This window comes from Nerophis ophidion, linkage group LG01 (genome assembly GCF_033978795.1).
Source record: "Nerophis ophidion isolate RoL-2023_Sa linkage group LG01, RoL_Noph_v1.0, whole genome shotgun sequence".
Taxonomy (NCBI): Eukaryota; Metazoa; Chordata; class Actinopteri; order Syngnathiformes; family Syngnathidae; genus Nerophis; species Nerophis ophidion.
Window position 1 is genome coordinate 33,068,685 of NC_084611.1, and position 26,949 is coordinate 33,095,633.

At 37.9% G+C, this 26,949-nt stretch overlaps 1 protein-coding gene across 3 annotated transcripts in view; it reads right to left on the reverse strand.

Moving 5' to 3' along the window:
• grid2 (glutamate receptor, ionotropic, delta 2) overlaps positions 1–26,949 on the reverse strand; it is a 1,199,099-nt gene that overhangs the window by 337,351 nt on the left and 834,799 nt on the right. For all 3 annotated transcript variants that reach the window (XM_061901055.1, XM_061901073.1, XM_061901064.1), the window contains exon 9: positions 115–216. In XM_061901055.1, the coding sequence (XP_061757039.1) occupies positions 115–216 (102 nt within the window). The remainder of the gene's footprint in view (positions 1–114; positions 217–26,949) is intronic.

Consider the following 26,949-nt stretch of genomic DNA (forward strand, 5'->3'; position numbering starts at 1 on the left):
CCCTTTATTTACAAAAAGTACCAAAATATTGGTATCAGGCACAATACGAGTCCCAGGTAAAAATTTCGCGACAGGGCCAAGTTTAGAAGGCAGTCAGAGGTCAGTGGTACTCACCAAGACCGTGACGACTCTCAGCACCACTCCTCGCATGTTGTTTTCCAACTTCCTGTCCGTCAAAGTGCCATTCAGGCCGTGGACTGGATCCCACGTGGCCAGCTGCAGAGAACACACACACATTAAACAGAGGTGTATGGCATCTATTTGCTTTAAAACAATTGGAATGAACATCACATTACATTGTGTGGGGGACATTAATAAAAAGAGTAAAAGCATGCCCAATACTTAAATATTTTATCTTCTCTTGTCCTACTTTCTATTATGTCCTACTTTTGCGCGTGCAATCACCTCAAATTGTTTTCCTTTTAAACTCAAGTTCACTGTGTACCTGTGATTTATTTATTTATTTTACGTATTTATTTTTTTAAGTGGTCGTCAACCATACTTTTCCTTATCTTTTTGACATCTAAATCGCTTGGCTTCTCTGTAAAGCAAGGATGTCCAAAGTGCGGCTTGGGGGCCATTTTTAACGACCCTAAGCACATTCTAAAAATACGATTCGAAAAATAAAAAATAGAAAAAGTGGTATAAAAGTTAAAGTTAAAGTACCAATGATTGTCACACACACAAGGTGTGGTGAAATGTGACGTCTGCATTCGACCCATCCCCTTGATTACACCCTGGGAAGTGAGGGGAGCATTGGGCAGGAGCGGTGCCGCGCCCGTGAATCATGGTGATTTAACCCCCAATTCCAACCCTTGATGCTGAGTGCCAAGCAGGGAGGTAATTGGTCCCATTTTTTTATACTCTTTGGTATGACTCGGCGGGGTTTGAATCACAACCTACTGATCTTAGGGCAGACACTAACCACTAGGCCACTGAGTAGGTAGGTAGTAAACAAGTGAAAAGTGACAAGAAAATGTTGCACTGTTTACTCTAATAACACAAAGCTGCCATGCAGGCTGTTATTTTCTTTTAAAAAAATAATAATATCACATGAAATATTCCACTTTGGGATATTTTTGGGGGAAAACGTTGCATATTTTGTGTTTGCCATATAAAAAACAAAGTTGTTTTTTTTCTAAAGAAGGGCATAATAAGAACAAACGAAAAACATAAACAACAATAAAAGTTATAATTGACAGATGGATCGGAAGTTGATCTCAAGACGATTGTGTTTACAGTAAACAGTAAAAAAAAAAAAGTTGTTTTTATTTTTGATGAGTAGGACCCTTTTGGATCCCCAATAGTTTTTGTGCAATTTATTTTTTTTTGGGGGGTCATTGCTAAAAAAAATAATAACAAATTGAAATCAATGGTGGTATGTGTTGACATTTTTAAGGCTCCAATTATTCTATAATCTCAAATATTCCACTTTATATATATATATATATATATATATATATATATATATATATATATATATATATATATATATTGGTTTTGATTGGGCTGTCGTGGACATGCATGTCTTGTCTCTGCAACCCCTACTAAATCCTCATTTCTTCCCCAAGAGTGGCAACTAAATGCGCATTTGTGGGCGTGTGCGCGGGCATAATAAGTGTATGACTCATCGTGTCTAGACACTATTACTCTATGGACTGACTGCTTACACACACTTTTACTAGTATACTGTACCACCATAACTCTTTAATGTGATTCATCATCCATAAAGTTGGAGGATTTTTCTTAATTTGCAGTGTCCGGCCCACTCACTGTAACCATATGGCAATAACGTACTGTTTTTAGTGGAAGATAATAGCAATAACTAAGAGTCCTTTGCTTTGATGGTGAACCCAAACTTGTACAGTAAATACGATTTGTTATCATATACTATGATGTATTTGAATCTCAACATTCCTTACAATTATTACTATTAATATTAATATTACTAATACTTTACTAATGATGATATAATAATTATATATATATATATATATATAAATATACACATATATATATATATATACATATATATACATATATATACACATATATATATATATATATATATATATACACACATATATATATATATATATATATATATACACACATATATATATATATATATATATATATATATATATATATATATATATATATATATATATATATATACATATACATATATATATATATATATATATATATATATATATATATATATATATATATATATATGTATATATATATATATATATATATATATATATATATATATATATATATATATATATATATATATATATATATATATATATATATATATATATATATATATATATATATATATATATATACATATGTATACATATATGTATATACATATATATATATGTATATACATATATATATTTACAGATATATATATATATATATATATATATATATATATATATATATATATATATATATATACAGATATATATATATATATATATATATATATATATATATATATATGTATATATATATATATATATATATATATATATATATATATATATATATATATATATATATATATATATATATATATATATGTATATATGTATATACATATATATATAAATATATACATATACATACATCTATATGTATATACATATATATATATAAATATATATATATATATATATATATATATATATATATATATATATATATATATGTATATACATATATATATAAATATATACATATACATACATCTATATGTATATACATATATATATAAATATATATATATATATATATATATATATATATATATATATATATATATAGAAATATATATATATATATATTTATATATATATATATCTATATATATATATATGCCGGACAGTTAGACTTCATGGCTGGCTCGCATCGTGGTCACTCCGTGATCACGTACGACCGCCAGACACTTCTGGATATGGACATATCGGGCCGTTTTGGACTGATAGACGCGGGCGTGCTAAACATGCTAACTAGCATGGGGATACGTCGGCGGCTACATCCAGCGGCCTGTGAAGCAGCAGAGTCTAGTAGCAGCGGGGGCCGTCTACGGAGCAGACGCCAGCGGTGTGATCGGAAACGCGGATGTCGAGCGGGGCTAAAAACAAAGCAGAAGGCTAATCCCCACAGAACACCACTTCCCTCCACCCTGAAGACGGATTTAAATAAAGGATGCGAGACTACTGGTCTGGGTAAGGAGTCAGTTAAATTAGAACAAGTTTTTTCTGCTTTGAGTGTTTCAGAGTTGGACATGTGTTTTACCGAGGTGGCTAACTATGATGCGTGCAGTTTATCAAAGCAACAAACAAACAATCGGAAAATCCCCGTTACTGAGGTGGCTAACCATGATGCGTGCAGTTTATCAAAGCAACAATCAAACAATCGGAACATTCCCGTCGTATCAATTCCTAGATATGGTCGTAATTATGCTGAATGCACTGGGCATAATAAACACAACATTATTAATATTGCTACTACGGATAATTTGATCAAAAATTCCCTAAAACAGCCCACTACCTATAATATAGGTTTTTTAAACATAAGATCATTGTCTCCCAAAACGTTGTTAGTTAATGATATCATCAGAGACAACAATCTTAACGTCATCGGTCTCAGTGAAACCTGGCTTAAACCAAACGACTTTTTTGCGCTAAATGAGGCATGTCCTCCTAACTTTACACATGCGCATATTGCCCGTCCGCTTAAAAGGGGTGGGGGGGTCGCACTAATATACAACGAAAACTTTAACCTTAGTCCTAACATAAATAATAAATATAAATCGTTTGAGGTGCTTACTATGAGGTCTGTCACACCGCTGCCTCTACACCTGGCTGTTATCTACCGCCCCCCAGGGCCCTGTTCGGACTTTATCAATGAATTCTCAGAGTTCGTTGCTGATCTAGTGACACACGCCGATAATATAATCATAATGGGGGACTTTAATATCCATATGAATACCCCATCGGACCCACCGTGCGTAGCGCTCCAGACTATAATTGATAGCTGTGGTCTCACACAAATAATAAATGAACCCACGCATCGGAACGGTAATACGATAGACCTAGTGCTTGTCAGGGGTATCACCGCTTCCAAAGTTACGATACTCCCGTATACTAAAGTATTGTCCGATCATTACCTTATAAAATTCGAGGTTCAGACGCATGTTCGTCAAACTAATAATAATAATAACTGCTATAGCAGCCGCAACATTAATACGGCCACAACGACAACTCTTGCTGACCTACTGCCCTCGGTAATGGCACCATTCCCAAAGTATGTGGGCTCTATTGATAACCTCACTAACAACTTTAACGACGCCCTGCGCGAAACCATTGATAACATAGCACCGCTAAAGTTAAAAAAGGCTCCAAAAAAGCGCACCCCGTGGTTTACAGAAGAAACTAGAGCTCAGAAATTATTATGCAGAAAGGTGGAACGCAAATGGCGCACGACTAAACTTGAGGTGCACCATCAAGCATTTAGTGATGGTTTAATAACTTATAAACGCATGCTTACCTTAGCTAAAGCTAATTATTACTCAAATCTCATCCATCGTAATAAAAACGATCCTAAATTTTTGTTTAGTACGGTAGCATCGCTAACCCAACAAGGGACTCCTTCCAGTAGCTCCACCCACTCAGCTGATGACTTTATGCAATTCTTTAGTAAGAAAATTGAAGTCATTAGAAAGGAGATTAAAGACAATGCGTCCCAGCTACAACGGGGTTCTATTAACACTGACACGATTGTATATACGGCGGATACTGCCCTCCAAAATAGTTTCTCTCGTTTTGAGGAAATAACATTAGAGGAATTGTTACAACGTGTAAACGGAATAAAACAAACAACATGTTTACTTGACCCTCTTCCTGGGAAACTGATCAAGGAGCTCTTTGTATTATTAGGTCCATCCCATTCAGTGCTAAATATTATAAACTTATCACTTTCCTCGGGCACTGTTCCCCTAGCATTCAAAAAAGCGGTTATTCATCCTCTTCTTAAAAGACCTAACCTCGATCCTGACCTCATGGTAAACTACCGACCGGTGTCTCACCTTCCCTTTATTTCAAAAATCTCGAAAAAATTGTTGCGGAGCAGTTAAATGAACACTTAGCGTCTAACAATCTATGTGAAACCTTTCAATCCGGTTTCAGGGCAAATCACTCGACGGAGACAGCCCTCGCAAAAATGACTAATGATCTATTGCTAACGATGGATTCTGATGCGTCATCTATGTTGCTGCTCCTCGATCTTAGCGCTGCTTTCGATACCGTCGATCATAATATTTTATTAGAACGTATCAAAACACGAATTGGTATGTCAGACTTAGCCCTGTCTTGGTTTAACTCTTATCTTACTGATAGGATGCAGTGTGTCTCCCATAACAATGTGACCTCGGACTACGTTAAGGTAACGTGTGGAGTTCCCCAGGGTTCGGTCCTTGGCCCTGCACTCTTCAGCATCTACATGCTGCCGCTAGGTGACATCATACGCAAATACGGTGTTAGCTTTCACTGTTATGCTGATGACACCCAACTCTACATGCCCCTAAAGCTGACCAACACGCCGGATTGTAGTCAGCTGGAGGCGTGTCTTAATGAAATTAAACAATGGATGTCCGCTAACTTTTTGCAACTCAACGCCAAAAAAAACGGAAATGCTGATTATCGGTCCTGCTAGACACCGAACTCTATTTAATTATACAACTCTAACATTTGACAACCAAACAATTAAACAAGGCGACACGGTAAATAATCTGGGTATTATCTTCGACCCAACTCTCTCCTTTGAGGCACACATTAAAAGCGTTACTAAAACGGCCTTCTTTCATCTCCGTAATATCGCTAAAATTCGCTCCATTCTGTCCACTAAAGACGCTGAGATCATTATCCATGCGTTGTTACGTCTCGCCTCGACTACTGTAACGTATTATTTTCGGGTCTCCCCATGTCTAGCATTAAAAGATTACAGTTGGTACAAAATGCGGCTGCTAGACTTTTGACAAGAACAAGAAAGTTTGATCACATTACGCCTGTACTGGCTCACCTGCACTGGCTTCCTGTGCACTTAAGATGTGACTTTAAGGTTTTACTACCTACGTATAAAATACTACACGGTCTAGCTCCATCCTATCTTGCCGATTGTATTGTACCATATGTCCCGGCAAGAAATCTGCGTTCAAAGGACTCCGGCTTGTTAGTGATTCCCAAAGCCCAAAAAAAGTCTGCGGGCTATAGAGCGTTTTCCGTTCGGGCTCCAGTACTCTGGAATGCCCTCCCGGTAACAGTTCGAGATGCCACCTCAGTAGAAGCATTTAAGTCTCACCTTAAAACTCATTTGTATACTGTAGCCTTTAAATAGACTCCCTTTTTAGACCAGTTGATCTGCTGTTTCTTTTCTTTTTCTTCTATGTCCCACTCTCCCCTGTGGAGGGGGTCCGGTCCGATCCGGTGGCCATGTACTGCTTGCCTGTGTATCGGCTGGGGACATCTCTGCGCTGCTGATCCGCCTCGACATCTCTGCGCTGCTGAGCCGCCTCCGCTTGGGATGGTTTCCTGCTGGCTCCGCTGTGAACGGGACTCTCGCTGCTGAGTTGGACCCGCTTTGGACTGGACTCTCGCGACTGTGTTGGATCCATTGTGGATTGAACTTTCACAGTATCATGTTAGACCCGCTCGACATCCATTGCTTTCCTCCTCTCTAAGGTTCTCATAATCATTATTGTCACAGACGTCCCACTGGATCATTGTCACCGATGTCCCACTGGGTGTGAGTTTTCCTTGCCCTTATGTGGGCCTACCGAGGATGTCGTGGTGGTTTGTGCAGCCCTTTGAGACACTAGTGATTTAGGGCTATATAAGTAAACATTGATTGATTGATTTATATATATATATATATATATATATATATATATATAATATATATATATATATATATATATATATATATATATATATATATATATATATATATATATATATATATATATATATATATATATACATATATATATATATATAGGGCTTCACGGTGGTAGAGGGGTTTGTGCATCTGCCTCACAATACGAAGTTCCTGCAGTCCTGGGTTCAAATCCAGGCTCGGGATCTTTCTGTGTGGAGTTTGCATGTTCTCCCCGTGAATGCGTGGGTTCCCTCCGGGTACTCCGGCTTCCTCCCACCTCCAAAGACATGCACCTGGGGATACCGCCTTCCGCCCGATTGTAGCTGAGATAGGCGCCAGCGCCCCCCGTGACCCCGAAAGGGAATAAGCGGTAGAAAATGGATGGATGGATGGATATATATATATGTATGTATATATATATATATATATATATATATGTATGTATGTATATATATATATATATATATATATATATATATATATATATATATATATATATATATATATATATATATATATATATATATATATATATATATACATACATATATACATACATACATATATATACATATATACATACATACATACACATATATATACATACATATATATACATATATACATATATATATATATATATATATATATATATATATATATATATATATATATATATATATATATCAGTATACCAGCATTATATACGTATTTTTGGGGGGGATTTTATTAATTTATTTTGACAGTAATATTAAAATATATTTTTTTGATTGTTGTATTTTATTTTTCTAAATATTCCTATATCTGGCAGTTGTTATTATTAATAGTATTGATTGTTGTAAGCTAACTTAGACTTCAGTTTGAGTTGATTTCAAACATGCATGCATACAGTGAATTATATTTATATAGCGTTTTTCTCTAGTGACTCAAAGTGCTTTACATAGTGAAACGCAATATCTAAGTTACATTTAAACCAGTGTGGGTGGCACTGGGAGTAGCGTCGAGCCCAAGGACACAACAGCAGTGACTAGGATGGCGGAAGTGGGGCTCGAACCTGGAACAAGTTGCTGGCACGGCCAATCTACCAACCGAGCTATACCGCCCCATACAACATGATCAACATCAACATTTCCAGTTACTCAATTCAACATGTTTAAAAAGGAGTAGGAAGAAGCAGAGCTTATTCAATCCTACCCTTTTTCCTTTACATAGTTACATAGGAGTTGCTAAATCTTTGGTTCACTTCCTGTTGACAATATACCCCATAAGTAATAACAATAAAAATAAAAAAATACATAAATAGACTTAGACTTAGACTAACTTTATTGATCCACAAGAGAAATTGATCCAAACATTAGGTCAGTTTCAAAGGCTGGAAAGGGTAAGGAGGGAAAGGATAATGCAGGTAATAAGTAGACTAAACATGTGCCATAGTAGCAATATAAAATATAACCTATATGTAATATTTACATATTATATATAAAGTATACAAAATATACTGATATATTATATTAGTATTGTTATATATTATATGTGAAAAAGTGACAAAAGATAAACACAATTGAACATAAATAAGTAGATGTTATTACTCACTGTACACATTAAACAACATTATAGTTAGTTTATAATGAATTACAATTCATTTTAAATAATAAGACTTATATTTGTTACCCAAAATAACTGGTTATTTATAGTATTGTTTCTACTTTATTGTTTTTTTATGCTACCACTTTTTGGTTATGTTGCTACATTCTAGGTGAATGCAATTATTCTCATTTCAATGGAACTTAGATTTACGAACACCTCATTGTACGAACTTTCTGATTTATGAACCACAGACGGTAGAAAATATATACTTTGGTATATAGACCTTGTCTCCGCGTACAAACGTTTCATCCACCAGTTGTGTGCCTGATGAGCAGCCATTTTGTGCCAATCTTCATGCTCACTGCTATTTTTAGTTGTTAGCTACTGTGTTACCTTTTGTACCTTTTAAGTATTTTTTTTTAGGCTTTTTACAACATATTTCTAAGTTTTGCTAGCTCAATAAGACTCCAAAGAAAGAAACGGACAAGCGATGTGTGTATTTTGCTTCAATATACAAACTTTTCTATTTATGAACCCTGTTCAATAACCAAGTAAGGTTAAATCACGGTTCCACTGGGCTTTTATTTGCCAATTGTATTTTACCATATGTCCCGGCAAGAAATCTGCGTTCTAAGAACCCTAGCTTATTAGTGATTCCAAAAAAAGTCTGCGGGCTTTAGGGCGTTTTTTATTCGGACTCCACTACTATGGAATGCCCTCCCGATAACAGTTAGAGATGCTACCTCAGTAGAAGCATTTAAGTCCCATCTTAAAACTAATTTGTATACTCTAGTCTTTAAATAGACCTCTCTTTTTAGACCAGTTGATCTGCCGTTTCTTTTATTTTCTGCTCTGCCCCCCTCTCCCTTGTGGAGGGGGGAGGCACAGGTCCAGTGGCCATGGAAGAAATGCTGGCTGTCCAGAGTCGGGACCCAGGGTTGACCGCTCGCCTGTGCATCGGTTGGGGACATCTCTGTGCTGCTGACCCGTCTCCGTTCGGGATGGTCTCCTGCTGGCCCCACTATGGACTGGACTCTCACTATTATGTTAGATCCACTATGGACTGGACATTCAAAATATTATGCTAAACCCACTCGCCGTCCATTGCACCAAGGCTTCTCATTGTCATCCCACTGGGTTGAGTTTTTCCTTGCCCTGATGTGGGATCTGAACCAAAGATGTCGTGGCTTGTGCAGCCCTTTGAAACACTTGTGATTTAGGCTATATAAATAAACATTGATAGATTGATTGATTGATTGATTGATTGGCTGGTAGAACTCACACAGGCCTTTGGCTTGGTAGTGGGATTAGATTTAAAGGAGGTTATCAAATATAGGTCATGAATGTTCTGGTGTCATCCCACTTTTAGTAAAAGCTAAACTCCAAACACAAACTAAAGTGCATTTACCAATTGCACACTTTTAATTGGAATAGTCCCAAAAAAATGAAAAAAACTCAAAGTATTTTAAAAAGTCATCAACTTGGTATTAAAAAATGTCTTCACTATTAGCATTTCTGTGTGTTTTATTTTGTCATTAGAAGTGTGTGGTGCCTAATGCGGTGGCAATAAAGTGTGAGACAATTGGAGTTAGGGCGCTTTAATGTTCCGTGGGCTTCTCAAGGGAAATCAACTTGGCGTCTGCAATATCGAGGAAACTATTTGATAGGAATAAGCAGTGATTTATGCGCAATCGTTCATCGGGACGCTTCTGCCAAATGACAATTGAGATGTTAGGTTTCTCGTAGCGCTTTATTAGCTTTGTATGATGGCTCGATACACATTTGGAAATTATTAGATCTGATTCTTGCCACGTTTGTGTTTTGTTACATTTGGAAAAAAAAAACAAAACTGTTTGTTGCACTTGTTGACGTACGATCAGACAAAGATCCTCTATGACAGGAGCATTCACCAGTTTTTAGGGACTTACAAACCCTGTTTCCATATGAGTTGGGGAATTGTGTTAGATGTAAATATAAACGGAATAAAATGATTTGCAAATAATTTTCAACCCATATTCAGTTGAATATGCTACAAAGACAACATATTTGATGTTCAAACTGATACACATTTTTGTTTTGCAAATAATCATTAACTTTAGAATTTGATGCCAGCAACACGTGATAAAGAAGTTGGGAAAGGTGACAATAAATACTGATAAAATTGAGGAATGCTCATCAAACACTTATTTGGAACACCCCACAGGTGTGCAGGCTAATTGGGAACAGGTGGGTGCCATGATTAACTATATAAACAGCTTCCCAAAAAATGCTCAGTCTTTCAAAAAAAGGATGGTGCGAGGTACACCCCTTTGTCCACAACTGCGTGGGCAAATAGTCAAACAGTTTAAAAACAACGTTTCTCAAAGTGCAATTGCAAGAAATTTAGGGATTTCAACATTTACGGTCCATAATATCATCGAAAGGTTCAGAGAATCTGGAGAAATCACTCCACGTAAGCGGCATGGCCGGAAACCAACATTGAATGACCGTGACTTTCGATCCCTCAGACGGCACTGTATCAAAAACAGACATCAATCTCCAAAGGGGGTGTCCTTTTTTTTTATTGTTTGTCATGAAAAAGGGACGTTTTTGCCATGAAAAGGGGAGTTTTTTTGTGGTTGGTGCACTATTTGTAAGTGTATATTGTGTTTTTTATGTTGATTTAATAAAAAAAATAATAATACTTTTTTTTTTTTTTGGAATTTTTTTTATAAAAAATACTTCTGCGGCCCGGTACCAATCGGGCCACGGCCCGGTACCGGGCCGCGGCCCGGTGGTTGGGGACCACTGCCCTATATGATGAGTACGTTTTTCGGATCCTTCTGAAAAACTGCCTAGTCAGTCCCAACTTTTGCACTGAACTCATAAGACGGGTCTGTTGTCATTCACGAGCTACTTGTTGAATGAGAGTAAGAGGAAGCAAATCTTTAAGTTGAGTTAATATTAATTCTACATAAACAGAAATTATCCCAAGGTTCTCCACAGTACATCAATACATGTGTAGAGTACTTTAAAACCAACTGGGGGCCGGCACACGAAAGGGGAGGTCTCGCCCCGCACGCGCGGGACGCTTCACCCCCTTCCGGGCGGCCCTCAGGCACTTACGAGAAAAAAACGACACACACCACCCCCGGGAACTACTTGCACTGCAAAACCTGAAATCTAAGTAAGATTGAAAATCTCAAATAAGGGTGATATTTGCTTATTTTTCTGTCTGGTAAGATAATTCTTCTCACTAAATAGATTTGATGTTGGAGTGTTTTACTTGTTTTAAGTGTTTTGGTCCTAAATGATCTCAGTAAGATATTACAGCTTGTTGCTGAGATGTTATGACCTATATTGAGTAAAACATGCTTGAAACTAGAATATCAGATTTTGCAAAGCTGTGTCACCAACATTCACACATATAATTTTTTTTTTTCAAAGTAATAATTTCTTATTTCAAGCATGAAATAAAAAATTAGGACTTTGACGCAATTGTGTCTCATTATTAAAACGTAAAACAGCCAAATGGACTTGTTTTATTTGTTTTATTTTCAATGAAACAATAGAAAACACGTACTCATATAGTAGTACAGTTGGCACAGTACAGTAAACTGACAGTTAATATTCAAACATTTAACATGTGACATGTCAATACAATTTTGAACAGAAATAGTTCATGCACATTCAGATAAATTCTTTAAAATTACACAAAAAAATATAAAAAATTGGCCCGGGGCCGGGCTGTATATATATATATATATGTATATATATATATATATATATATATATATATATATATATATATATATATATATATATATATATATATATATATATATATATATTCCTTGCGCACTAATTGACTGAAAGAGCACGCACTTGGCGCGATGATGTCTTGTTATCAATGGGAAAATGCATTTTTAGACAATATGATTTGCCTGAGCATTGCCATTTTGCCTTTTCATTTATAAAAATAAAGTCGTTTTTAGTGTAGGTTTGCTGGCTACAAGAAATGTAATGCCAAACGCATATCATTATGTCAAGATAATGGCATTAGCATTTACTTAAATTAAGAATATTTTTCAACACATTGAGAAAAAAGGTATCATATTGTTTTTTTCTACTAACAAAAGTGCACTTGTTATTAGTGATAATATACTTTTTTTAAGGTATTTTGGGGTTCATAAAGGTTAGCTAATTTTGCTTGTTTTGGAAAGTTTTGACAAGCCAAATTTTCTTGTTCTATTGGCAGATAATTTTGCTCAGTTCAAGTGAAATACCCCTAATTTTTGTATTTTGAAGGAAACAAAGAAAAACACATTCAAAAAGGACTGCGACGTGTGTGAGGCTGCTGACTGAATAAAGTACGATTTTTTTTTCTTTCGCACCAATTTCCAGCAGAAGTATCATGGAGGAAACCAACTGACTCACACCTGAGCAAGCACACTGGAGCCAAAGGAAGCCACCTCGAACAGAAAACCACTCAGTGCGAGGTGCATGTCTCGAACATCTTCCTAGATGTCAAGGTACTGTTGCATCTGACCAGTCTTCCTCCCAGGGAATAAAACACACTGGTAAATCCCAATTTCTTTTGGATGACATATATGTTGAGTAAGAAGGAATAGCAATATTACCAAGTTTGACTAAAACTTTAGGAGACCAGCCCTTATAATGTGATCATAGCAGCATCAAAAGAAGCGGTGTAAAAATCAAACGGAAAGAGTCAACTCTTTTAGTTTGGAAACAGCCCCTCTAAACAATCAAACTAAGTTACATGGAAGGTGTGGTGGGATGGATGGAGTCAACGTCAATGTCGTCATTATCAGGGAAGGAAACTAACAGTCCTCGAAAGTCACTACTGTGCTTGACCCCCTTCAGTGACATTAGCAAGCCGAGAAACAGGGTGGGGTTGACCTTCGACAGCTCTAACAATGATGCCGGTGCATAGAGACCTAGCACAAGAGGCGATAAAGCATTCGCATGAGGCTATGCTAGCCAAGAATTCTCCAATGGAGACCAGGGCGGACTTAATTAGGTCAGACCCCCTGCCGAAGGTGTTGTGAAGCCAATCCTTAAAAGGGTCAGAGACACCGGATAATTCAGTAAGTTCTCTCGACAGGGCTAGGAGGCCTTCTAAGGCCCTCTTGACCGAGCCATTGGGGGCGGTGTTGTTAAGAATGAAGGAGCAGCATTGGTTGCCAAACATTGCAAACGCACCTTCTTACTTTGTTAGGATGCGGACAAGAGCTATGTGATTCTGGACGGCCATGAGGGTGGATTGGGAAAGTTGTTCAGCAAGTCCCTCGATAGCGTCACGAGTCAGGCTAATCAGTCGCAACATCACTTAACATAGTTGGTCTAGATTCACGCTTATTGTACATCAAAGATGAACTAGTATAATCCAGTTAGTTCAACCCCGTGTCTTTTTAACACATTCTGCATGGGGCCGCGAACCCTGGTCATTCATTCATATGAAAGGTGAGTGTGCTGACCACTGGGGCCGAAAGCCAGAGCTGTCAGCCCAGCCGGCAGCACTACTCTTGAAGAAAACTCAGGGAGTTAGGTTTACTAACATAAATCTGGTGCAGCCACACTGGCTAGCCCCTGTCAGAACACACCCCCAGACCTCACTTTCATCCTAGTAAACCAACTTGTTCAGCCCTATGCCATTGTACCACATTCTGCAAGGGAACCATGGTCGTTCGTGTGAGAGGCAAGTGTCCCAGACCACTCTTGAAGTTGTCAGCGAGTGGGGTTTACCAACCTACACCTAACACAGCCACACTGTCTGGCCCTGTCACACGAGCACTTTGGTGACAAATTCCTTTAAACACAAACAAGACTAAGAGCCTGTCCCCACAGTAACGTTTGTGTTTCATTTTGCTGGTGTAACGTGGTCGTGGCATGACGATGTCGGGTTGTCGTCCTTCCAGGATGCGGCAGAATGACAGAAAGCAGCTTGCAGGTAAGAAGAATGAGTTATTTTCATAAATCATGGAAAAACAATACGAAACAAACAAAAGAAGTGTGCCTAACACAAGGGAAGCTAACAGGATAGCTCACAAGGAAAACTAAGGCGGAACTTAGCAGAAAAAACACAAGGAATACACTCAAAAGTTGCATGAGAGCAAACAAAAGAACCAGGATGAGTGGGGCAAAAAGGCGGGACTAAATTGCTCTCTGATTAGTGCCCAGCAGCAGGTGAGCGTGCCGAACACTAATCAGAGGCAGGTGAAAACAATCAGCACCCATGACAACCAAAACACCCAAAGTCAAGGGTGCTGAAAACATAACTGAAACCACAAGTGAGTCACAACCTAAGTAAATGAAAACAAACTATAAATTGTACTTAATATACCATTGATGTTTTTTCTTTAGTTTTTTTGAAAGTTGATTTTGCACTATCAAGTTGTATTAGCATTGATTGTTCCATATTCAGTGCTAAAGCTAATCAGTGTAGAAAACTGAGCAAGAATTAACGTTTTATTCATGCACTTTGTCTTTCTACTTCAAGGCTTGAATTTTTGATGTATTCATTATTGTTTATTTATTTTCAGATTCATTAGTAGACTGTGGAAAAAGTTTATTTTGATATTTACCCCAGAAGGCTGCAAATAGTGAAGTGAAGTGAATTATATTTATATAGCGCTTTTCTCTAGTGACTCAAAGCGCTTTTACATAGTGAAACCCAGTATCTAAGTTACATTTAAACCAGTGTGGGTGGCACTGGGAGCAGGTGGGTAAAGTGTCTTGCCCAAGGACACAACGGCAGTGACTAGCATTGCGGAGGCTGGGATTGAACCTGGAACCTTCACGTTGCTGGCACGGCCACTCTACCAACCGAGCTATACCGCCCCTTAGAAAAAGGCATTCAATTGTTATTAAGATTTTATTTGATATGCCATTGATATTTTTCAATTATTATTATTATTATTTGATACTTGATTTTGCATGTCACTACAGTATAAAGTTATATAAGCCTTGCTTGTTCAATATTCAATGCACAGGTTTTGAAGCAACATATGCTGCCATTCAAGCAACGTTATCATGGACGCCCCTGCTTATTTCAGCAAGACATTACCGAACCATGTGTTACAACAGCGTGGCTACATAGTAAAAGAGTGCAAGTACTAGACTGGCCTCCCTGTAGTCCAGAACTGTCTCCCATTGTGGCACATTATGAAGCGTAAAATAAGACAACAGACAACCCAAACTGTTGAACAAATTAAACTATACATCAAGCAAGAATGGGGAAAAAAAATAAAAAAATCGGTCTCCTCAACTCCCCAAACTTATTTGCAACATGTTGCTGCCATTTAATTCTAAGTTAATGATTATTTGCAAAAAAAAAAAAAATACATCTCAGTTCGAACATTAAATATCTTGTCTTTGCAGTCAATTCAATTGAATATAATTTGAAAACAGATTTGATAATAATAATAATAATAATAATAATAATATTAATACATTTAAATTATAAGGCACCTTTCTGGCCGCTCGAGGACACCGTACAAAATCAAAACAATGAAATTAATTGGATAGAAACAACCGTAACAACAAAGATCGATAAGATTTACAATGAGTAAGCATTGAGGAATAGGTGTGCTTTGAGTCTTGATTTGAAGAGGGATATTGAGTCTAAGTTACGAAGGTCTGGTGGTAATGAGTTCCAAAGCTCGGGAACCCACGGTGGACAGTTTAAATAAGGGGACAGTGAGATGAATGAATGAAGAGGATCTCAGGGAACGTGAGGGCATGAAGACACGGAGCAGGTTAGAGAGATATGACGGAGAGAGGCTATGGATTGCTTTGAGAGTGAGGAGAATTATTTTAAAGTGTATACGCTGTTTTATGGTTAGCCAGTAGAGTTGCTGCAGAACAGGGGTGATGTGCTGGATTGAAGGGGTTCTGGTGATTATCCGGGCTGCAGAGTTCTGGAGAAGCTGGAGTTTTTGAAGTGACTTGTGAGGGAGACCAAACGGGAGAGAATTGCAGTTGTCTGGGCGAGAGGTGACCAGGCTATGGACAAGTATGGCAGCGGTATGTAGCGTAAGGGATTAGAGAAGTTGATTCATGTTTCGTAGATGAAAGTAAGCAGACCGGGTGATGTTGTTTATGTGGGCTTGAAAAGAGAGTTGGGTGGAACCCATACTCTTTACATGGGAGGAGGGTGAGACAAAGGAATTGCCGAGAGTAAAGTTAAAGTTAAAGTACCAATGATTGTCACACACCCCCTAGGTGTGGTGAGATTATTCTCTGCATTTGACCCATCACCCTCACCCCCTGGGAGGTGAGGGGAGCAGTAAGCAGCAGTGGTGGCCGTGCCCGAGAATCATAATGGTGATTTAACCCCCCAGGTCCGGTGGCCATGGATGTAGTCCTGGCTGTCCACAGTCGGGACCCGGGGTGGACCGCTCGCCTGTGCATCGGTTGGGGACATCTCTGCGCTGCAGACCCGTCTCCACTCGGGATGGTCTCCTGCTGGCCCCACTATGGACTGGACTCTCACTATTATTTTAGATCCACTATGGACTGGACTTTCAAAACATTATGTTAGACCCACTCAACGTCCATTGCCTCCGGTCTCCCCTAGAGGGGGGCGGTCACCAACATCTGCGGTCCTCTCCAAGGTTTCTTAGAGTCATTCACATTGATATCCCACTGGGTTGTGAGTTTTTCCTTGCCTTTATGTGGGCTCTGAACCGAGGATGTTGTTGTGGCTTGTGCAGACCTTTGAGACACTTGTGATTTAGGGCTATATAAATAAACATTGATTGATTGATTGATTAGTTACAGCATCTCAAGGCAATGGAACTTCACATAAACAAGCATATTGGTGACAAAGGCAAGGAAAATCTATTTACTAGAGATGTCCAATAATGGCTTTTTTGCCAATATCCGATATTCCCTTATTGTCCACCTCTTAAATACCGATTCCGATATCAACCGATACCGATATATACAGTCGTGGGATTAAATAATTATAATCCCTAATTTTGTTTTGATGCCCCGCTGGATGCATTAAACAATGTAACATTGTTTTGCAAAATAAATCAACTCAAGTTATGGAAAAAATGCCAACATGGCACTGCCATATTTATTATTGAAGTCACAAAGTGCATTATTGTTTTTTTAACGTGCCTCAAAACAGCAGTTTGGGATTTGGGACATGCTCTCATGAGGAGGTTGAGTTGGGCAGGGTTTGGGGGGGCACGAGTGGTGTACATTGTAGCGTCCCGGAAGAGTTAGCGCTGCAATCGATCCTGGGTATTTGTTCTGTTGTGTTTATGGTGTGTTGCGGTGCAGATGTTCTCCCAAAATGTATTTGTCATTCTTGTTTGGTGTGGGTTCACAGTGTGGCGCATATTTGTAACAGTGCTAAATTTGTTTATACAGCCCCCCTCGGCGTGACCTGTATGGCTGTAGACCAAGTATGCTTTGCATTCATTTGTGTGTGTGAAAAGCCGTAGATATTATGTGACTGGCCCTACACGCAAAGGTAGTGCCTTTAAGGTTTAATGGCGCTCTGTACTTCTCCATAGGTCCATGAACATAGCGGCGTTTTTTTACCTTTTAAAACTGATACTGATCATTTTGAAACCGATACCGATAATTTTTTATATTAAATTTTAAAGAATTTATATTATATTATCGGACATCTCTACCTAAGACGAATAAGTAGATGTACTGTAACTCCCAACATTAGTTACGGCAACTCAAGGCAGTGGAACTTCACATAAACAAGCATATTGGTGACAGAGGCAAGGGAAAAACTCTGCACCACCGGATTGGTTTGAGGGAAGAGTGCCAAAACGCGTACTAGTTTTCGACAAATATTGCACACTCTTTGCTCTCTCAACAGCTGGGAGAAATAGCCTGGTGGCACTCAAAGCCTTCATTCATATTCCAGTTCCCCTTCTCTTGCATGTGCCAAACCATCTCACTGCTGCTTTTTGTTCAAGTTTGCGCCACTGGTTTGCCTTCCCTTCTGTAACGGCTGCCAATCGTTGCACGGGCGACAGTCGCAAAGCCGACAAGCTGCTGAGCCATTTCACTGCTCCAGAGTCCCTCACTCCCTCCTCTTTGTTTTTTTGGTGTGCCCCCCCATACCCTGCCGATGAACAACATGTGTCAGTGCAGGCTCCAAACAGCTTGCACACTAAGACCCTCCTTCTGTCTTCTATCTCTTCCCTCAAAAACACACAGTCACTTTTTTTTTTTTTTTTTAAGATTTATTCCCTATACACGTCCCTCTGTGATCCCAGCCCATCCCTCTATCATTTTCTCCTCTTCGTCCTCCGTCGTCAAACGGAGCGAGCACAGCTTGCAGTGCAGGCTAGAATAGTGACGAATCCTTTCTGCCATCAGTTCCTTACCTCCTGCTGGGTCCAATGTGGTTCCTTACCAACTGGACCATGCGCCATGTGTAGTGTATCTTCAGTCATCACCATCAGCAATATATATTTTAAGGGCTTGTGCGTCTTTGCTTAAAAGCATGCAAATAAAAGCAGTCATTTAGCAGAAAAGGCAGGAAGCGTGTCTGAGACCCCTGCTTTAAGGTACACTTATTAAAGACAAAACAACTTTTTTTTTTTTTGCAATTAATCAAGATAACTTTTGAGTTAACTACGGACAAAATGTGACTAAGAAAGAGTTAACTATTTTAATAGTTTGACCGTCCTAGTTTTTCATATGCTAATTAAACGTGTATAAGCAGCTTACCTAATTACCAGCGGCAGGAGTGCCGTTTTTTTTAGTTAGTTAGCAACATTGCTCAAAAATCTATTGGCAGATTATAATTGACGTTTTAGGTGATGTCAGGAATGTATGAATTAAGTGATTAGATTTTGGAGGTGATCCAGATCACTGTCTGGATTCAGCATTTTCTTTAAGGAAATCAGGCCTCTCCTAGTGCTGTTCTAGTTATCATAATGATGATGATGATCAATCAATCAATCAATGTTTACTTATAGATGATGATTATTATTATTATTATTATTATTACCAGTACTATTTTGGGTGATTTCAACTCTTCAAAGCCCAGTATGTATACCAAAATAAAAAACACTGGCCCTTAAATTTCCATAATGTTCCCTTCTATATATATATATATATATATATATATATATATATATATACATATATATATATATATGTACATATATGTATATAAATATACACGGATATGTATATACATATATACACACACACACACACATATATATGTGTGTATATGTATATATATACACTTATATATATATACATATATATATATATATATATATATATATATATATATAAAACATTTAAAGATAACAAGAATGTCATTTACACCTCTGATGTCAATATTGAATGTTCTGGGGTTTTTTTTTTTTTTTTTTCAAACAACATGCGTCTTGGCTTAAAAGCATGCAAATAAAAGCAGTCATTTAGCAGGAAAGGCAAAAAGCATCGCAATTATTTGCTTTGACAGGTAAATAAGACGCACATCCTGATAGAATGGGGCCGATTGTGAATAAATAATTGCTGTTGCACGACACACAAACACATTTGGGACCAAAAAAAACAAGAACTTAAGGGAGCAAACAAACACAAGTCCACAATTAGAGCCGTCGTGTTGGCTACTGACGGTAAGCACTCCGGTTGCAGGACCTGCAGTATTAGGTTGCACAATTTGTTCTGCCTGATCACTCGTACCCTTTCATTCGCTCCCCCTTACCACACACACGCAAGCAACACAACACGATTATTGTGAAAGCGACAACAACAAGTTCTGAGTTCTGTTCTGATTTCCCAGATGAGCTGCAAGCTGTTTTATTGCTTGCTTGGGAGTGCTTTGGAAATGCGTGTGTGCGTGCATGTCAGGGGAAAGGCTCGAACAACGATTACTACAACAACTCCTACACGTGCACAATTTTGCCTTTTTAACAACATTCCCAACACTAATGTGAGGGCTTGTGCAACCTCTTTGCACTTTTTACGTTCCATACTTTTAGGGTCAACAGTGGTAACAGCATTTACACTAATACATGCAAATACCGCCGGTAACCCCAAAGAACTTCTCGCCTTGGTAGTCGGAGCTTTCCTTCCTATCAGTCATGCACGTCAGTCTTGAAAACAGCAATCAAACTTTATCATAACCGAGACGAGGGTTCGTACACCTTATCCATAGACAAATTCAAGCACTAGGCAGCACGGTGGTACAGGGGTTAGTGCATGTGCCTCACAATATGAAGGTCCTGAGTAGTTCTGGGTTCAATACCGGGCTCGGGATCTGGAGTTTGCATGTTCTCCCCGTGACTGTGTGGGTTCCCTCCGGGTACTCCAGCTTCGTCCCACCTCCAAAGACATGCACCTGGGGATAGGTTGATTGGCAACACTAAATTTGCCCTAGTGTGTGAATGTGAGTGTGAATGTTGTCTGTCTATCTGTGTTGGCCCTGCGATGAGGTGGCGACTTATCCAGGGTATACCCCGCCTTCCGACCAAATGCAGCTGAGATAGGCTCCAGCACCCCCAGCACAAACGGTAGGAAATGGATGGATGGATGGATGGAAATTCAATCACTTTTCACAATTACTAACCCTAACCTTCTAACCCGAACCCTCTAACCCTAACCCTAACCCAAAAACTTTTAACTAAGTCTTTGTTAGTTAGAATATGTTCCCCCATACTGAAGTGTTACCATTTTTTTCTGTCAAAATGGAAAGTTGACTACCGTTAGAAATAAATAGACGCATGGTAATTCCAAGCCTTTGCGGGCCACTTTAAAAATGAATTGGCGGGCCAGATAGGGCCCCCAGGCCTTGAGTTTGATACTTGTGTGTTAAATCTTCTACCGCCGAGTATGAAGTACAAAACTATACACATTTCAAATGGAATGCCTCTGTGCTCTGTTCGATCTCGCCTTGTACGCTCCCATGTTTTATTTCTGACTTCACATGTATGCACATGTATTTTTGATAGACTCCGCCGCCTGTTTAATGCCTTTTTAGATTATTCCAGCAGTGCAGCTTAACATCACTTAAGAGTCCCAGTGGATTTGCTCCATCTCTCCGTGCGTTTAGCCGATCGACCATGTGTGTGTGTGCGTGCTTGCATATTTGATGTCATGTGTCTGTAAACTGGTACAGTAAAGTAAATAGAAACACCGCACACTAAGGCATAGTATGTATATTTACTAGCATAGGAACTACTGTTGTTCCGATACCAATACCAATATTATTTTGATACTTTTCTGTACTTTTCTTAATAAAGGGGGTGACAAAAAATTTAATCATTGGCTTTATTTTAACAAACCATTTTATGGTACATTAAACATGTTTATTATTGCAAGTTTTTTCTTAAATAAAATAGAGAACATACAAGACAACGTGTCTTATATTAGTAAATAAGCTGTGGTCATGTGGTCAGAGAAAGTCAAATAAAGGAGGAGTTGTACAATCTTTCGCCAGACTGTGCTGGAGATTGTACAAGAGTACAGTGTCCCGGCGTCTCGCCTCAATTGAGCCAAATTTAATTTTGTCTGTTTATTTCCTTACTCCTTGTCTTGTTTGATATATGTCATCAGTGTTTGAACCTGACACAAACAAAGGCTCCTAATTAGTGTCTGACATATGCAGAAACATATTGTGTCATTTTCCATTCCAATTTTTTGTCAACATAATTTAGGACAAGTGGTAGAAAATTAATTATTAATCGATTTGTTTATTTAGTGTTAATATCTGCTTACTTTCTCTTTTAAAATGTTCTATCTACACTTTTGTTAAAATGTACTAATCACTTATTCTACTGTTGTTTGATATTTTATATTAGTTTTGGATGATACCACAAATTTGGGTACCAATCCGATACCAAGTAGTTACAGGATCAATCAATCAATGTTTATTCATATAGCCCTAAATCACAAATGTCTCAAAGGACTGTACAAACCATTACGACTACGATCATACATTAGTCATATCCACAGTCCTCATGTGTCCAGGGACATATTTCCTGAGTTTATAAACATAATATAGATAAAAAAACAAAACAAAAGATGTTGTTGTTGTCATGACTTGGACTATGGTGTGATTTTTTTTCCCCATGGTGCAAAGGGACTGGATCGGTCATTCCGTGGAGGTAATGACATCTTTTAATTAATCTATCCAAAAGTGAAAACAAAAGGCGCGCACAAGATGGGGAACAAACTTGACTAATGAAACAAAACTAGCACAAAGGCGGAACTGTGGAAAAAAAAGGAACAAACAAAAGGCGCTCACAGCAGAGGTACAAAACTTGGCTAAGAAAACTAAAACTATTACTATAACGTAAACTATGGACATGAAACATGAACTAAAAAACTCACTAAACTGTGGCTTGAATAAACAAAAAACTTACAAGCAAGAAAAGAGCAACATGAACTATGACCTGGACAGAGTACTGAAGAGTGTCAAAAGTGCAGACCATGAATGTGATGTTGCCACAATGACTGCCTGGCAACTACAGGCTTAAATTGTGGTGACGTGATCAACAACAGGTACGTGAGTCCAAATGAATCAGGTGCGTGACATGAGGACAGGTGAAAACTAATTAGTTGTCATGGAAACAAAACAGTGAGTGAAAAAACAGGAACTGACAAAAACAAAAAAAACAAACAGAACATAGCCAAACTAAGCATGATCACCAAGACGTGACAGTTGTGATGCTCAAAAAATATCGACATAGTCATAGTAGTATCGAGTATCGACTAGATACACTCCTGTGTAATTTCCCATATGACATTTTAAAGCATTTATCGGCAGTCCGATATTATTGGACATCCCTTGATAAAACCTGTTCACGTACGTTTGACACCCGCGTTTTAGAGTATATTCAGGACCGACTTACGTGTTATATTATATTGTAGGGCAGACCTGGGCAAATTAAGGCCCGAAGCCATATACGGCCTGCTAAGCATTTTAATCAGGCCCGCCGGACATTCCCAAATAGTCCCATGACTACCAATCAGTTTACCTGTTCTCACGACTCACGCACCTGATTTACTTGGACTCATGCACCTCTTGTCAATCACCACGTCACCATTTAAGCCTGCAGTTGCCAGGCAGTCAGCCTGGAGACATCACCCTCTATCACCTCCTCTACATTCATGTTATCCATAGTTTATAAATTTAGTTTTATGTTCATAGTTCTCCCATTGTGCGAGTTTTTGTTTTCAGAGCCAAGTTTGTTTACCTCTTCTGTGTATCCGCTTTTCGTTTGTTTTCTTGAGTGTTAAAATTAAATAATGTTCGTACCTTCAACCGTTGTCTGATCCAGTCGCTTTGCACCTCGGGAAAATAAACCACACCATAGTGCACGTCTTGAGAAAAAATATGTCGATTGAGTGCGGGTGTGACGTTCATATGTTCTCAATAATCAGGGTTTTATCGTTCATAGAAAAAAATACAATTCCATTCCATTTTTAAGGCGGTCCATCATAACATTTTTAGCATTCAATTAGATTTTTATTGTGAGGTTTTGTATTAGTTTTCCTAAAAATAGATTTTGTCCAGGGTGTACACCGCCTTCCGCCTGATTGTAGCTGAGATAGGCACCAGCGCACCCCGTGACCCCAAAAGGGAATAAGCGGTAGAAAATGGATGGATGGATATATATGTATATGTACACAGCCCGGCCCCCGGCCAAATTGTTTTAACCCAATGCGGCCCCCCAAGTCAAAAACTTTGGGGACCCCTGGTCAAGAGAGTGCCAGGATACCTGATATAAAAGCAAATATTTACAGTATGTTCATCCAAAAGAAGAGTTATACGTGGCTGGATTTATATACATCATCAAGTCACTCAATAAACATGGCCACTGCACAAACACGTTCCATTTATCGGCTAAATCCAGGAGTCGCGCTGAGGCGCTAGAACAGACAGGAAGCTGCGGCGACAGTGAGACTGATAATCCGTGTGTCTGTCAAAGTGTCAGTCAGTCAGTGAGCTGTTCTTAAGTACCAAAGTTGCTGAAAGTTTGAAGAAAAAGTACCGGATGACCCAACGTCTGCGGCAAGTGTGGAAATGCAGTACTGTCGTCCATCAATACTGTATCGCAGCTCATGTGTAATCCTGCAGGCAAGATCTTACTGTGTGGACATCATCAGCTCATTTGAGATAGCTCCTATTGGACGTCACCAGAAAATGACAAGGGAGAGATGGGAGTAAAGTTAAGGCCAGCCAAGGTTGCAAACAACCACCAGAATACAAAGCACTGCAGCACAAACATGGACCTTGTCGAAGCAAAGGGAAATACACTGGACCTTGTTTTTACACTTCCATTGGACATTGGTGTCATGTTCTGTGGTCTGGATTATGTTTTGTTATTTTTCTACTAGTTTTGGACTCCATTAGTTCCTGTTTTTTGTGCACCCTTGTTTGTTTTAGTTCCCATGACTACTGCATTAGTTCTTGTTTTTTTGCACTCCCTTGTTTGGTCATCATGGCAACTCCTTAGTTTCACCTGCCTCATTTATTTGGACTCACGCATCTGTTTTAATTAGGAGAGACTATTTAAGTCTGACATTTTCAGTTAGTCTGCCTGCACTGCAAAAAGTCAGTGTTCATAAACAAGAAAAATAAATACAAAAGTTAGAGCATTTTACTTGAACTAAGCAACATCATCTGCCAATAGAACACAAACATGTGGCTTGGTCAATACTTTCCAAAACAAGTAAAATTAACTAACCTCAATGAACCTAAAAATACCTTAAAATAAGTATTTTCTCACCAATAACAAGTGCACTTTTCTTGATAGAAAAATCAATATGAGACCTTTTTTCTCAATGTTTTGAAAAATATTTTTAAATTAAGTTAATGCTAGTGCCATTATCTTGCCATGTGATATGCGCTCGGCATTACATTTGTTGCATTTTCCCATTGATAAAATGACATCATCGCGCCAAGTGCGTGCTCTTTCAGTCAATTAGTACGCAAGGAATATATATATATATATATAAATTTACAGCCCGGCCCCCAAAACATTTTTTTTTTAATTGTAATTATTAAGAATTTATCTGAATATGCATGAACTATTAATGTTCAAAATTGTTAAACATGTCACATATTAAATGTTTAAATATTAACTGTCAGTTTACTGTACTGCGCCAACTGTTAGTACGTATTTTCTATTGTTTAATTGAAAATAAAACAGCAACGTCCATTTGGCTGTCATCCGTTTTAATTATGAGACACAGTTGGGTCAAAGTCAAGAAATTATTACTTTGAAATAGCAGTGTTATACATGTGAGTGTTGATGACACAGTTTTGCAACAGTTGATATTCTTGTTTCAAGCATGTTTTACTCAATATAGGTCACAAAATCCCAGCAACAAGCTGTAATATCTTACTGAGATAATTTAGGACCAAAACCCTTAAAACAAGTAAATCACTCTAACATAAAATCTGCTTAGTGAGAAGAATCATCTTATCAGACAGAAAATAGGCAAATACCACCCTTGTTTGAGGTATTTAATCTTACTTAGATTTAAGTTTTTGCAGTGTGGTCCCGATTGGTACTTCTCCTGATTGTTGCGATCTGCAATGTATTCGTTTTGGAAGTGTCTAGTGTGTTCTTGAACAAAACGCTCAATTAAGACATTGTTTATAAAGCACTTTCCCAACACAGGCAACACAAAGAGGTATAAAACCACTTTTTTTAAAGTATTAATTTCTCATTTGAAGCATGAAAAAAAAAATCATTACCGACACAACTGTGTCTCATAATTAAAACGGATGACAGACAAATGGACTTTGCTGTTTTATTTCCAATGAAAAAATAGAAAATATGTACTCTTGTAGTAGTACAGTTGACACAGTAGAGAAAACTGACAGTTACTATTTAAACATTTAACATGTGACATTACTATCATTTTTTTACAGAAATAGTTCATGGACATTCAGATAAATTATTCTAAATTACAATTAAAAACATTTTTGCCAGGGACCGGGCTGTATATATGTGCACTAATTGACTCAAAGAACACGCACTTGGCGCGATGATGTTATGTTGTCGATGGAAAAATGCATTTTTAGACCATGTGATTTGCCTGAGTGGCTAGGAGACCCCAAGAGTAATAAGTGGTTGCATTGTTTCCTTTCCATTAAGAACAATAAACTAGTTTTTAGTATGAGTAAATGTAATGCCGAGCGCATATCATTATGTCAAGATAATGGCACTAGCATTTACTTAATTTAAGAATATTTTCCAACATATTAAGCAAAAAGGTCCCTTTTTTTCCTACCAAGAAAAGTGAACTTGTTATTAGTGAGAATATAATTATTTTAGTGTATTTTGGGGTTCATTAAAGTTAGCTGATTTTACTTGTTTTGTAAAGTCTTGACAAACCAAATTGTCTTGTTCTATTGGCAGACAATTTTGCTTGGTTCAAATAAAACAC